The sequence below is a fragment of the Poecilia mexicana genome, unplaced genomic scaffold, assembly GCF_051168715.1.
Source record: "Poecilia mexicana isolate PSO_F unplaced genomic scaffold, ASM5116871v1 scaffold_17, whole genome shotgun sequence".
In the NCBI taxonomy this organism is placed as follows: domain Eukaryota; kingdom Metazoa; phylum Chordata; class Actinopteri; order Cyprinodontiformes; family Poeciliidae; genus Poecilia; species Poecilia mexicana.
This window is the reverse complement of record NW_028263386.1, coordinates 23,247,660-23,263,625: the sequence shown is the minus strand read 5'-3', so window position 1 is coordinate 23,263,625 and position 15,966 is coordinate 23,247,660. Positions and strand designations below refer to the sequence as shown.

Sequence of the window (15,966 nt, the reverse complement as noted above, 5' to 3'; positions counted from 1 at the left end):
AAAGTATTTCAGCAGCAAAGTGACACATTATAATGGTTCAGTTCAAACCATTTCCATGTGTCAGAAGGGTCTAGTCAAAGTGCAAACTTAAGTCCAAGTGAGAAATGACAAAACTGTAAAAAATAAAATAAAATAAATCATGTTCCCAGCCACTTCATCCAGTATGAGAAGAAAAATGAACACTATTTTTCAGTCTGTAGATGTGCAAAGTTTGTAGACACACAACAAAACACTTGCAGCTGAAACTGCAACAAGAGCCTAAAAAGTCGTAACGCAATGGATGAATGTAAATGCCACTTTTTAAGATATTTACTATTAAAAAAAAGTATCTTTTTCCTTTTACTTCAACATTACGTGCAACTGTCTGCTGGCACATCACATAAAATCCCAGTAAAACAGATATAAATTGATGGCTGCAGAACTAACAAAATGTGAAAAAGACGCTGGATGTATCAGTGAAGAAAATGTCACTGACGTTTCACTGGAAAATAGCTGAGTCACACTGCTAAGAGAACATCTGAAAAAGAATCTACCAGAAGAAATTAAACATTTCTAGACCAACTATCAAGACATTTTTTTTAATACCCTTGTGGGATGTGAAGGAGATCTTCCAGTTATCTGTGTTCGAAATACAGAGCCTGACTTAAGCTATAAATAAGTACAACTGTCAATAGACAAAAAAAATCTCCCCTTTGGGATAGCTGTTCAGAAGCCACTTATTAAAGAGACAGCAGAGCCTTTCTCTCTGCGCGAACTGAAGATTTGTCTTATAATGGGATGAGCGTGTCAGCTTTGTTCACAGAACGCATTCTGACATGCTCTCATCTGCTGCTCTTCCAAAACAAAAGAGAAGAAGAACGCCATGAGTGAAGACGATGCTGCGGCGGTGAAGAACCTCCTCTCCCAGAGAATCTATCATAACACATCGCTCCATCGGAAAAGCAACATCTGACCTTTTTTTTTTTTTCTCGTAGCAGGACTTCTGATTTATGAGTCTTATACGAATAAAATGCACTGAGCACTGAAAAGGTTTTACATGTTATGTTATGAACTTAACCCACAGTGGATTCAGAGACAGTTTTTGTGCTGAACTGTTTCATGCCATTTTTCACTGTGGCACAACTTAAAATGGCAAGATCACAACCACTTTGGACCCTTTTTTTTTGGAAAGGTAATATGTTTCTTATATTGTGTCACACATTCAACTTTTTACATACCAGTAATGTATTTGGGTAGTTACACAGATGCTAATAAGCGCTAAATGCTCGTTGTTGGTCGCTGGTGTGATGAAGCGACGTTTTTCTGATCAAGTAGGTCCAACCTTGACAAACCTTTGGATGGAATTATATCACAAATTGTACCAATTCCCTTGTTTCCAATAAAAAGTAAAGGGTAGTAATGTGTTTTTGCCCGTTTCAAAATATGCTAATTTATGATTATTTATTATGTTTCGATTACTTTCTAATGATGAGTAGTCATGAAGCTCTTTAGTTTATGTGTATTAATCACACACACACAAAAATCAAACATTTCTCATGTCAATTTTAGAGTTGTATTAGAGACTCTTTGCTTTTGGCCATTTCTTAATCAGATGAATGGATGAATGGGAAAACATAATAAATTATTAGATTTTCCTTCCTCATTTTGCCTTTTTCTACACTTCTCCAAACACACAAAACACTAAAATCAAATCTCATACTTTTCCAGACGTCGTACACAGTATCTTCTCAATTCCTTGCAAATCATATTGTCCTGGCTTGTGTTTTCTTAATAAACTATTTGGAGAGTTTTTATCATACAGTGTGTGTATATATATATATATATATATATTTAAAAATCTGGTCCTATTCCAGTAATTAAACATTTGACTTTCCATCCGTTGCCTGTTTCTGTTGCAGCTTGTTTATGTTTGGGTCTTTCCCAGACTATTTCTTTGTGTTTCTCGTCAGACGGACAAGTTGAAGCTCTGACTGTCTTCTCTCTGGCTGGATAGATGTCAGATAAATTTTGCTGGCCTCGGACGTGGCCCGCTGTACGCCGGCTGCCGTTCGTGCGCTTTCACGCTCCGTCTCTGAGTCAGTATAGTTTCCGGCAAAGCAACTTTGTTAAAATGGTAAGACTGCCAGCGCTAAAGATAGCACAGATTGGGCTGGAAGGTAGTGGGGCTGTAAATACCACAGAAAAGGTTGTTCACAAGTTCTGATAAATCTAACGGAAAACATCAAGAAAGCTGTACAAACACTACTTGCTTAAATTATTCCAGAAAAGCTGGAAACAGGTGCAGTGGCTAAAAAAGAGAATTTCTAAACGATGGCATGGAAAAAAATATCAGGGAATAAGGTAAAAAAAAAAAAAAAAACCAACAAAAAACATCTCAATATAAACAAATAAATAAATAATGCATATTCCAAACAAACAAACCTAAATCTTGTATTTAAGCTGGCGTGTTGCAGACGAGGCCTCTTTCAAGTCACCGTAATACATAACTATGTTTGGAAGAGTTAATGTGCATGATGAAGATTGTACTAATTGCAATCTTCATCAGTGTGTGTGTTCATGTGTGTGTAGAAACTAAGAGGGTTTCTTTACAGCTTAGCTGTGACAGTACTGTCTCTGTTCTGCTGACAGATCAATAATACAGTCACAAATGACTGTGAACACCAGCAGCCGGTTAGCACAAGTAACACACAGATGCACACCCGCACGCTCACACACACACACGTTTGCATGGCTATCTTTGTGGGGACTTTCCATTGACTTCCATTCATTTCTACAGCCTAAACCTTATCCTAACCCTACTCAAAACTCAATTCACACCTTAGTCCTAAATCTGACCCCTGACCCAAAAACAGCGTTTCTCCTTGTGGGGGCCAGGCTTAGGTCCCCACAAGGAGCAGGGGTCCCCACAACGTCGTATGTGTCAGGAAAATGGTCCCCACAAGGTATTACAAACAAACACACGCATACACACACAGCTGAGTGTGTCAGATGGGGTCTGTCTGTGACTGTGGAGGATATTAGTCTTATTAAGAGCGGCTAGACTTCCAGTGACTCGTGCTAAATTAGCGCATGCTTGTGAGTGTTAGCATAGCAGCAGGTTAAGGGGGACTTATAACAGGAGACTGGAAGCCAACCAACAGCCCCGGCTTGTCTCATTCCCCTGTTTCAATCTTTTTCTCTGCTCTCATCCTGACTTCCCATTGTCTTCCTTCTCTTTTGCATCAGCGACCGTCTCAAATGTGAAAATCTGCATCTCGTTGTTTCGCACAGACATTTTAGTTTCACGGGTACATAAGCAAAAGTTTTACCTCGTCATGTTTTACATGATAAAAAGCACAGAGTTGTGTGACGAGTGTCAAACGAGATGGCCTGTAGGAGAAATTGCCCCTCAAGAGGCGACATTTTGTCTGTTTTATTCCTTCCTTTGGTAATTAGGGCTGGACCATGTGGCTTAAAAATGTCAGGTTGTTTAATCCATAATTTGATTTTCGATTTTTTTTTTCTTCTTAAAGAAATACAAATGGCAGAATGTCAACCATTTCTCCTGGAAGTTGACAGGGATTCAAGGCCAAAATAAATAGAAGCCGTAAAATAAAGATGGTAGTTAACATCACCCAGATCTCCTATCAGATTAAAGTCAAGACTCTGGCTGGGCTGCTGCGAAATATTAATATTGCTCCCAGTCAGAAAAAAAAGGTTAAAAAGATTGAAATATGACTTCAAACTTAGGCTATGACTCATTTTGGAATAATGACTCATTTTGGGCTTAACCAATTTGAAGGCGTGAAGTTTAAAGTGAAATTTCTTTTGAGTCATTTTTAATAACTGCTGAAGGTGACATAGTAACTCAATTGTACTATAAAATGCCACTAAGATGCCTGGAAAATACATAATACCTCTTCTTTAATAGATTTTTAAACAAAAATATTAAAATGTACAAAAACATGTAAGGAGATAGATTTTAATCACAATTATCTACTACCAGATGAAGCAAGAAGAGGAACGTTTCCTAAAGATTATTAAGATTTTAACTCTTCCACGTCCTCATTCGTAATATTTTTAAACGTTTATGTCAACATTGGTGATTTGTTTGGGAACTAAATGGAACAGTTTAACACACGAGAGTCGAACCTTAAGGTCCTATTAGAGCCTTTCTCTCTGACACAAGCAAGTGCTGGAGCGCTTAGCAAAGCTGCAGAGAGATTTCCAGATCTGTGAGTCGGAGCTGGCAGCCGACGGGCCTGACAGCTTCTGGGTAATAGGCCCTCGCTGGGACGGCTAGACGGGTCACATTCTACCGCCAGACGACTCGTGGTGGGACTCGCCGGGCGCCGTGCTCGTGGCCAGTTCATACACTCGCATAAACGCGCACGCTTTCCACCCAGCCAGCAGCCAGACAGGCAAGCACAACCGCGTGAATCCGATTAGCAGACAAACGGTTCAAATGGCGATGATGAGGCGTCGCAATACTCGTTGAACTGGAGCCAATCCACCAATCAGATTGTTATTTATTTAAAACAAAACATTTAAGCAAAAGATTTCCTCTTTTAATGTGTTTCAATTGCAGTTATGCATTTCGCTGGATTTTTATTAAATGTTGCACTGAATTTTAGGAAGTGTTCGTTTTTATTTCCTCCTACTTTTACATAAGTAGGTAAATAGAGGTCGTAACTTCAAAGCTAAAGCTAAAACCATGAGTGTTGAAGAAATCCACACACCTGCGTCTGGATCTGAAGGACTGCATGTAGCTTGAAAAGACTTCAACGGAAAATGACGTGAAACATGCCAATTGTCAGAACCAAGCAATAAAACATAAGAAAACTGTCTGGATGTTGACAGCAGGGCCAGTCATGTAATGTGAAAGTCTGTCCCACTCACTGACTGACCGACCGACCGACCGACACTGTGGCATTAAAGTGATGCTTGGGTCATTGAATGAATCTGTGTCAAGGCTGCGGCTTATTCCAACAGATCATTTTTACAGTGCAAACTTTTCCCATTTTGTCAAACAACAACCACAAACTTTGGTGCATTGTTGTGGGGTTTCATATGTTAGACCAGCAGAAAGTGGTGAAAAAAATTTAAGAAAAAATCTTTTTAAAAAAATTCATGCAACTGGCTGCCTTCAGAGAGTCAAACTGCAGCATTAAGACCGACAAACGCAGCAGATGGTTCTGCAGAAGTTTTAAAGCAGAGGTCGATTATATAGCCATATTCCAAACTTTGAGTATCTAACAGAGCAATGTTCAACTCATCAACTCAAAAGTTTTAAGAGCATAGGCACCACTGCAAACCTCCCAAGACTTGGTAATCCATCCATGCTGAAAAGGCTAGATAGAGTTAGCATCATTCATAGAAGCAACCAGATAACCATCAGCTGAGGACTTCAAAATCTGGTCTTTATGGAAAAGTTATAAGAGGATATTAGATATTGGAGAGAGAAAAGGTTAAAGAAATTCCCATTTACAGTCTGTGAAGTGGCACAAAGGTGACACAGCAAGCATCTGGAGGAAGGTGATCGGGTCAGATGAGATAAAAATGTAACTTTGAGACGTAGATTCATGGGGAAAAACTTACAATGCATCATGGTGTTTAAAAGGACAGAGAAGCTGATCAGAGTTGCTGGGAAGATGGAGGGAGCTAAACATGGCTTTGGGAAAAACTGGAGGAAAACCCCGTTGACAAGGCTTGAAACTGGGATGGAGTTTCACCTTTTAGCAGGAAAACAGCCAAAAACAAACAGCGATAGCCAGAATGAAAGGATTCAGGTCAAAATCAACTTCTAGAATAAGTTTAGACTCATTTGGATTTCCAAATGAGAATCCATGTCAATACTTGAGAGTTGATGTTCCCAGACGCTTGCCATCCAATCTGATTGAGACGTTTCTAAAAGAATTGGTGCCATTATCTGTCTGAATGTGCAAAGCTTCAGGTAAAATCCAAGCCACTTCCGACTGCAACACTTTGAACATTGCTAATGATTTAGGGGGGAAAAAAACAGTTTTTTTCTTCATATGGCTTTTTGGTTTTCTTAAATAGATACAAACACTGTGACTTGAATGAGAGATTGTTGTTGCTAATGTGACAAACTGGTCACAATAACTCTACTGAACAAGTTTAATGTGGAGTTTTAAATGGCAGGTGTGCCAGCCTTACATTGTTTTGAGGAGGAGCTACAATGTTAGCAAGGCACCGAGGTGGAATATGCCTCTCAGTCAGCGGCATTACAGTGGGGCATTATGGGTGTGTGTAAGTGAGAGGTGGCGTGCTATAACACACTGCTCTGAAAAACAATGTTTTCTGTCAGCTTATTCTGCCCCCCCCCCCCCCCAACACGGCCAGCCGAACGAGAGCAGACGAAGCGAGTCTATTCAGAAACAAATCACTGGAGGAACATTTAAATAAAAAGCAATGGCAACACTGATCGCATTGGAAGCAGCCCATCCTCCGTCGTTTTTATTACTTTTTTTTTTTTTATCACGGAAAATAGCCGAAGCGCTTGGAAATGCCACACGGTCTATTGTATTTTCTCATAGTGTCGGTCATATCATATTTACAGCGCCTCGGTCCACGCACTTGTGCTTTGTCTGCGTTTGGAAACGGGAGCTGACGCTCCAGAGAAGGGAAAAAAAAAAAAGAAAGGCAATAAGAGTGACAAATTTATCAAACAAACACCAACGCGCCTCGCTAGCCAGAGGAGTTCCACAAACGCTGATGTCATTACAGATTAACTGGATTTAGACGGAATCGTCTCTCCGGTTCACCGTGCGGCGCAGTGCTTAATTAGTTTTGGGGGAAAGAGAGTGGATTCATTTGGTCATGTTTGGCAATTTAGAGACTGAGACGTTGAGAAGATGACCTTTTGAGTGGAAATGATACGATCTCATTTGTACTAGTTGCAAAGATGGACGCAACCTGACAAAAAAAAACATAGGAAAAGATCAGAGCCTTTCAGGGGGACCAGACCCAAAAATATGGTGATGATTAAAACAAAAAAACAACAAAAAAATCTGTAAAGTGTGGCACCTGTTTGAGTTGAGTCTGCTTCAGTCAATATTTTGTAGACACAAAATATTGACTGAAGCAGACTCAACTCAAACATTGTTTTGATCCAATACCAGCAGCAAGGGTTCTGGGCTGTGTCTACAAGATTTTGCAGTGTTTGCCTAATATTCTGCAGCTCTGCACTTTGACTGAGCTGTTCAATCACACTGTCTGGACCAGAGGTCTGCAACCTTAACAACCCAAAGAGCCAATTTGATGAAAAGACATCCAAATTAGTCAAATGTCACCTGAATTTCGGAAAACAGACAACATCCCACATTCTTAAGAGTTGGGGTTATTTAGACCCCACAAGACTTTTATTCTGTTGTGAGCAGTCTGGCGGGTTCGCACTGACCCCAAGTGCGCTTTTAAGAGTTTTGTTTTTTAAAGTGTGTGTCGTTTTGGGAATTGACAGTCTAACGGACAATCCGTCTGCTTCTCTACTGTCTGACTGTGACATGGTGCCAAGAAGGGTTAAAGAACTAGTGTTTTATTCCTATCTGGATCATTTAAAATACAGATGACCATAAATGATGGATGGATTTCTTTTGATAAACCACATAAATTCCAGCCCGATGGCAAAGAAAACAGATCTAAAAACATGTGGTTGGTCATTCATTGTTAAAATTCAGTGCTAATGCTGCAAGAGAAAAAGTGAAAAAATGGTTAAAAACTTGATATTACAGCTGTATTTAAAAACATAAACATAAAGAGACATAGTGGAAGGTCTAGAGCCGCTTTCAGCTCCGGGGCCACAGGTTGCAGACCCCTGGTCTATGCTTCACTTTAGATTTGGCTGTTTAGGGACAATTTCTGAACAAAGGTCTAACCCCATTTTCAATTCTTCCAGTGCTTCTAGTATATTTTCTTTCAAGGCTGCTCTGCATCTCTTTAGCACAATCCAACCTCCCATCAACTATTTCCAGTTTCTCTGTCAATTTAAGAAATCTAGCATGATGCTGCTACCACTGTGTTTAGTGTACTCATGTTATGAGCAGCCCTAGCTTTCCATAATGTATTCCATATTGGCTCACATTGCATGTGAACCAAAAAGTTGAGTTTTGGTCTCACCTAACCGCACCATGTTCCACACGCTAACCGTGTCGCCTACATGGCGGGCTGCCAGCGGCAGAAATTTTATCCCTTCTCTGTTATTTTGTGGTTAAAATCCAAAAGAAGTATGGTCAATTTTGTGATCAAAATGTGAAAAAATTAAAAAGGTATGACTTAAGTTTAAGAGCTGCTGTTTTTCAATTCATTCATTCTTCAAAAAAGAAAGAAAGAAACGAAGACGCAGGACGGTCTGACGCTCACTAAACAATACCCCGTTTCTAATCGAGTTAACAAGACAGAAGCTTTAACTCCATCTGGGCGACGAGGAAGAAGAAGAAGAAGAAAATGTTTCTTTCTGGACTCTCTCTCTCATCCCATGTTGCTGCTGTTTTAAATTAAAGCTCTGAATGCAACCCCTGTCAAAACACCGACGAGCTAAATACACGCAGCGGCTAATTAGATTGCTGAATGAGTCGGATTTTAGACCATCTTTCTGCTCTTTGTTGGTTTGCTCAACATGGAAATTACAATTCCTATAGAAGCGGCCGCGTAATTAGCTGGAGACAGACAGGATCCCCGCTCACTTAACAGAATGAAAGAAGACAAAAGATGATGGGGCTGCGCGCATCTATTTGTGAGTCGGAGTACGGCGGCAGGGGTTAGATGGGAACGGAGACCGGGAGCTTTAATCACTTCACACTGTCCTGAGTGGCAGGCTAAGTGTGTTAGCACCAGTGTGTCGGGCGTTGCTGGGGGGGATGATGCAGTCTGGGTTCAGCTCAGAGGAAGGATAAGGGTCCAGAATCATCCAGCAGCGAAAAAGTTTGACAGCCTCTTATTCCTACTACACAATTTTCTTCCCTTAATCACAAGGAACAAGGCTCTAAACAAAAAAAACAACAACAAAATTGCCAATTATGACAGCTGCATAGCATTTTTCATTATTTTAAGCTGTTTTATTTTTCTCAGCCCCGATTTCTGTGTTTAATGGTTGATAAAACACCACAGAAAAAAGGAGCTTTGTTGTCTTAAAAGTTTTTTTTTTCTCAGATGTTTGAGTCCTTTTAAACTACTGCCGATCAAATCAACAATTAGAGACTTGACAGGATTTTTTTTTTAAAGTTCGTGCACCTTGGATTTCGTACAATTAAGAACTCAAGTTATAATCTTGTACTCTAATGTGAGACATATCTGTCATGGAAATATTTTAAAGTGACAAAATTGTGACATCCCTTTCTGCATTTTCTCTGCATGCTAACTATCGCATGATTATGTCACTTCCTAAATATGAAATCTGGCCGTGAGGTTGCGGCCAGTGACACAGCTCGTTTGTCTGAATGAAAGGCCAGTTATTCTCTGTCGTTTTCAGCTTTAAATTGAATATTTCATTTATCTGACAACAACTGTCAAGACATTGGAGATGATAACAGCAGATTGTGTTAGCGTGAGGTCAGCTAAAGTAAACACAATGTGGCGATTAAAGTGAGCTGTTTTGCAAGCAAAGACTTCTGCATAAAATGTATCAAATTAAACAACAATACTAAAAAAAGTCTTAGAAATCTGTGTCAAGATTTTCTTCAAAGACTAGTAAGATGGTGCTTTGGCTGAGTAGTACAAACATTAGCAATAGCACATTTAGAAATTTTCTAAATTTAATCAGATATCCCATATGGAAAAATCATATCCTACAGATATACTTAATTTTTTATTTTTAGTTTTTACTAAGAAATTGAGAAAAAAAAAAAGATGAACTCTGGATTTTTTAAAACTGGAATAATTTCCCTTTTCAAGCTTTTTATTCAAGCTTGAAAAATGGAAAACATGAGAGGTTCATAAGTTCATTTTGTGAAGAGAACAAGAACAGCAAACAGAATAGCAAAAATAAAAACATATGCGTTGAAACGTAAAACAGGTGAACCAAATGGAGTGTCACAACCACGTAGTTAAGTAAGCACGTGTGAACGCAAGGGAACAAACAGGATGTGACACGCCGCCGGCCGACTTCAAAAGCAAAAAAACCCAAAAAAAACAAAAAGAAAAATGTTAATTCCCAGCAAACAAATCGGGAAGCGCAGCTCCGGCGTGACCGAAAAAGCCAGTCACCCGCAAGAGCTCAGCCGACAAACACACAGGTAAACACACAGGAGAGGACGCTGCAGGTGTCAGAGCAGCAGCACAACACGCACCTGATGCTAGTCATGCTTCCAGTCTCAGAGCCGAGCTTGCATCTCTCCAGCTGACTGGCAACAATCTGTCGTTCGGCTTCCAGCTCCCTGGTCAGACGTTCGAACTGCAGCTCCTGGAGACAGACAGAGAGAGAGAGAGAGAAAACGTGTCAAAATCAGTCACTACGTTTATTTACTGTCACGTCTACAGCCATCCTGGACCTCGTCGCCGTCTGCGGCGCGTTTTTAATTGTTGTGAAAGTGAGTTTGTGACGGGAAGACGGGCCAAGACTTGGTCGTGTCTGCCGGTACGCCACTGCCAAACGTCAAGAGACGCAAAAAAACCCAAAGCCAGGACAACAGGAGAAGAAGAAGGTGGGCTTCAGGAGGGAAAATGTGTGACTTGAAGTGACAGATTCAGGTGAAAAAAAAAAGAAAAAAAAAAGAAATCAATACAATTACACTGTATGGATTCTTGCTTGGTACTGTGGACTGGCTGACATTACTGCAATAATTGAGAAGGCTGTCGGTCCTTTCTTCACGTGTAATGACTTGATCAGTGGGTGCAGCGCAGCAGACGGTGGAGTGTGTGTAACGCTGATGTGATCTGAATAAAGAGGATTGTTGTATATCAGAGAAAAACAGCAAACAATCGTATATTTAAATTAAACAAAATAAAATGGAACTGGGCAGGAATTTGATTCGATTGAAGGATGTTTGTTTTTATGTAGCACCAAAATCAAGGAGAACATTTGGTTCCTAAAGCTTCTAAACTAAGGCTCTGTTTACATGACTATGATCCAACGAAAATGGATTCCAGCCCCCAATTTCTATTAACACATTTAGCTGAAGACATTCTAATTGCAGCCTTTGTTTACACAGCAACGGTACGCATCAAAAAGGTGTAATGCCCTCGCCACGCCTCTAGTTGGTGCTAGATTCTTCAAAACTAAGAGCTGCATGTGTAAAAAAAAAAAAAGTTTTGCCTAAAAGCCTACTTTGATTCACGTTTCCCCATCAGACACTGTTGCCCCAGTGTCTGGGTTTAACACACACTATGTCTGTATGCGTGTGTGTGTGTGTGTGTGTGTGTGTGTGTGTGTGTGTGTGTGTGTGTGTGTGTGCGTGTGTGTGTGTGTGTGTGTGTGTGTGTCTGATGAGAGTGCAGTTGCAAAAAAGTGAAAAAAGTGGGACAACTTCGAGGAAACACGTTGTTTGAGCCTTCAGGGTGTCCGTAGTTGTCTAGATAAGAGCACTGAACAAACACGTATTTTGCCACCTGGGCGGAGCGGAGCGGCGAGGAGACGCCGGGGGAACCTTATCTGACGGGGAAACGCAAATCGTCGTAACACCGGCATTGTCGGTAGCTTCTTCTTCTGTGGATTGTAGGAAGCTTTGTCTTTTGCGTCCCTAGCTCCATGCACGAGCAAGGGATTCCCTGACCGAAAAGATCCATTTATTCTGTTTACAAAACAGACAGCAGTACGTTTTAGAACCGCTGCACTCTGGGACCCTTTCTCACACTGTGCTGTTGTCAGAGAAAACATTTGCTGTTTTCACGAAAACGTACAGCAGAAGAAACACAACGAAACTCTTCCAGAAAGTGACAAGGAATGGAGAGCGTAACCAAATCCACAAATCTGGACTGTACCAGAAAGTGGCAAGAAAAAAATCCATTGTTAGGAAAAAAAAGAGAAAAAAAATCTAATCCATGAGAAAAAAAAAGAAAAAAGTGGTCTAGTTAAAGTACAGAACTAAATCCAAATTTGAATATGTGGAAAGCCTTCAGCACTGCTGCGAAGAAAAATAGAAATATGATTCTAGTCGAGTTCTACTTATGGCTTTTATACCAATATTAGGACACGTTAAATCTAAGTTAAATTTAGAAGGTAAACATAAAAATACATCAGAATTGTTCCTACAAAATTGGGTTGCTTTTGCATCAACCCCAACCTTCCCCTTTTCCCCTCACTTAATTAAAAGTGTGACAAATAACCACTAATTACCTGATGCACACAAACAAACCGGCATCCAATTAGAGTGTTTGCGCCTGCGGCTGCAAGATCCTTATCGCTGATTTCACGTAACTGATTTGATCTATTTGGGCCAAATATCTAAATAAATAAAGGCTGGAAAAAAAGGCAAACAGCAGCAACATCCAATTGTCTTGGGGATGTTTTAAACTGAGCAGAAAATAAGCAGAGTTTGTTAATTTTTGGTTTTTTGCTTGTTTTTTTTTTCCCCCTGGCCTACTGCTGCTTTCTGGTGAATGGTTTGTGTTGTTTTTTTATTTTTCGGGGGGATTTTTCTGGTTGGTTTACCAAACAAATGTAACGCAATCACCGAAAGAAGACAGCGATGAGTCGCCGTGGGAACAGGTGTGCTGAGCTGATGGGAAAACAACAGAATTGAAAGAGATCGAACTGCAGACGCCGAATTATCTCGTGACAAGTCAAAAAGCGAGTAAGAAAACACCAGCAGCAACATTTTTTGGAGACCATTGCCCTCCAATATCATCCCTTGTAAAGCTTGAACTTGGAAAAAAAAAAAAAAAACTTACAAAAATCAGACAATTAAAAAAAAAAATGAAGCCCAAATGGGGTCCTTCATGTTTGGCATGAGGCTGACCTAATCTGCCAAAGTAAACAGTCCAAAAATGTAAGACCAGGAAGGGGGGGGATGTGTTTATGTGCTCAAATATGAAGGGAGTGAAAATGATACCCAAGGGTAAACATCCAACAGACCTGATAAGCTCTGTGTGATATGCCATTCTGGCAATCCTTTAAAACTTTTCTGCATTACTTGGCGTTACAAACTTGAACGCATTTCATCTGGATTTCATCTGACGTTGGACACAGAGTGGTACATGATTGTGAAATGGAAGGGAAATAAAAAAAATTACATCTTAAACGGTGTTTTCTAACATAAATCTGAAAGGTTCTCGTTAACTCAAGTGGGAGAGTGTTTTAGAAAGGACATAAACAGGAGTGGCGAGCAGAACGCAATCGCAGAGAAAAGAAAACGTCATCACACATCCTATTAGGAAACACAGCAGATGTGTCAGACAAAACCAAAATGTCAACCTTTCAAAATGCACTAAGCTAAGCTAAGCTAACACCCAGAGCCTCTCGAAAACACGGTCACGCGTTGAAACGTGGAGGAAGCGGCACGATGGAGCAGAGGAGTCGGGAAGATGGACGGAGTGAAACAAAGCTTGAGAATCGGAGGCAAAAGTTGAAAACTGATGATCGTGCTGCCGCCATTCGACCCAAGTTTGCAAAGAAACGTCAACCTCGACAGGAGCGAAGCTAAACGAGACGCACTTTTCAGTTTTTTTGTTTGTTTTTTTTGCAGCACTCGATCAAATTAAAGAACCCAGTAGCAAAAAAGTAACATGAACGGAGACACTCAGATGTCTTCGTTCATGTTAGGTCAATTCAAGACTTGAATTGACTCAAGATATAAGGGACATTATCTCTCAATGTATTACTAATCTAATGTTTCTGCTAATGGACTGCACTATAAAAACACTGAAAGCCATTTTTTTTCTAGTTTCTAGCACAAACAACTTACTTACGAGTACATTTTCTGCAAGATATATGGCCTTTATTTAAGTCAATAATTCTTGAATATTGATTAAAAGTTAATCAATTTCTTTGTTCACTCATAACACGGGGGAACGCATCTTGCTTTATATATTTTTTGAACTTGTTTTGAGGAGGCCATGTTTTTTTCGCTGCGGAGCCTAAACCTGAATAACGCTTCGGGCAAACTTCAGGGTTCCCTCCTTTTGCGAAACCATTTTATTCTAAAAGACTCGTTCGTGTCGCACCTTCACGAATCAATTTGCGAGTTTTACGCATCGTATTCCCCACGATTACGTGCAGGCTGCGCTCTCGCCAGCAGGCACAACTCTCGCATAGAATTTGACACATAAATGCGCCCGTGTGGCCTCTGAAGTGCAGATAAAATGACACGACCGCCGCTTTGTCAGGTGGTGAGTATTCAAGCTTTATTCAAATTGGGACGAATTGCAATAGATGAAAAGAAAAGACACACACAAAAAAAGCTGCCAATTGATGAGCCGGGAGGAACCAGCAGGACGCGAGCCGTGTTCGTGCAACTGCGGAAAACACGTTTTATTTTCATTGAAACATTTTTCTGCCGTCGAACGTCTAAAACTGTGTTTGTTGCGACCGAAAAGCCTGTAAGAGGCGCACAGTTGCGTGTCGACATCACCAAAGATCCTCGCAATCCTCTGCGAGAATAAAAAGCCAGTCCCTGGTAGCAGAGGTACTCTCATTTGCATCTTAAACACCACAGCATGAAAGGAGGAAAAAAAAAAAAAAAAACAGCACGCTTTCCCCCTGCGAGATCTGACTTTTTACGCTTCCAAATCAATCTAAACTCCCTAATCGACTGATGTTAAGCCCAAGAAGAAGAAAAAAAAAATGGAGTCTACTTTCAGGGCAACATCTATATAAGAAAGTTTTTTTTCCCCCCCTTTTCCTCGTTTCTTTGTTAAATCAGATTATTTTGCTGAGAGCAAATACTGACACCAACTCAAGCACAATCCTTCAAAAAAAAATTAAAGAAGCCACAATGCAATGGATCGCTCCCTCCTTTTTTTCCCCCCCTCCATGCGCCTCTGATCTCTGCTTCGGAGCTGACGGCCAGACACCTGTTACTGCGGGAGAAGGAGCCAGGACCTCATATGCAATCTCTTGTTTTTCCAAAATTAAGACAAAAAAACAAAAAGTCAGACACTGAGCAAAACCTACAGAGCGGATCAATTCAAGCTGCGAGGACACGTAGCCTACCTTCACATGGACCATAATGAAAAAACAGGCAGAAATTCACAAAGGATCCTGCTGCTGCTTCTCTGAGCTCCCATCTGTGCGCCGCTTCTTTCCGCTCCGAACTCTCATCTATCCCGCGTCGGGACGCAGCGAGCGACAGAGGCGGAAAGAAAGAGACCGAGAGACCACAAGTGTCACTTGAGCTGACTGCAGCTCGGCCCCCTCACCCCCTCTTCGGCCCCCACCACCTCCCAGGCTCTGTGTCTCTTTCTCTCTCCTTGCTCAGAGGCCATGAAGCACACAGACACACACACACAGACACACACACCCATACAAAAAAAAGACGAAGAAAAAAAAAAAAGCGCACATACACACCTACTGTTCAGTGAGCCACAAAGGTCCCCATGGCAACGCAGCATTTAGAAGCCCCGTGGCATTATTTATGCAACGTTGCATCACAATAGGCCCTCCCACCGGCCGGTCCCTGCCAAAAAAAGAGAGCCCGCCGCTCCACAATCACTCCCCTGCCTCTCACACTAGCTCCTTCTCCCCTCTTTTCCTCTCTGACCAGACCATCTGCACACACACGCACACACACACCACCAACCACCCTTCTTCCTTCCTCCACCTTCTCTGCATCCAACATCCCTGGAAAACAAGAAGGGATTTTTTTTTAGGAGAGGAGGGGGCAGCTAAGAGGGTCTGAATATGCATGGGAGGCCCACACTCGGACTCATGCCGACACAGAAACATGCTGACACACGCACGCACGCACGCACGCAGGCACGCAGGCGTAATACTCAAAACGGTCACGCGTTTGCACAGCGTTCTGCAAACGCGTGAAATTCTACGAGTTGAGGTGGGATGTGGGGCAAAAAAAAAAAAAAAAGAAGAAGAATTAAAAC

The 15,966-nt window shown here is 41.1% G+C and overlaps 1 protein-coding gene across 1 annotated transcript in view; it reads right to left on the bottom strand.

Moving 5' to 3' along the window:
* ctnnd2b (catenin (cadherin-associated protein), delta 2b) overlaps positions 1-15,966 on the bottom strand; it is a 135,839-nt gene that overhangs the window by 103,163 nt on the left and 16,710 nt on the right. The window contains exon 2 of the mRNA XM_088014978.1: positions 10,284-10,396. Within this exon, the coding sequence (XP_087871104.1) occupies positions 10,284-10,396 (113 nt within the window). The remainder of the gene's footprint in view (positions 1-10,283; positions 10,397-15,966) is intronic.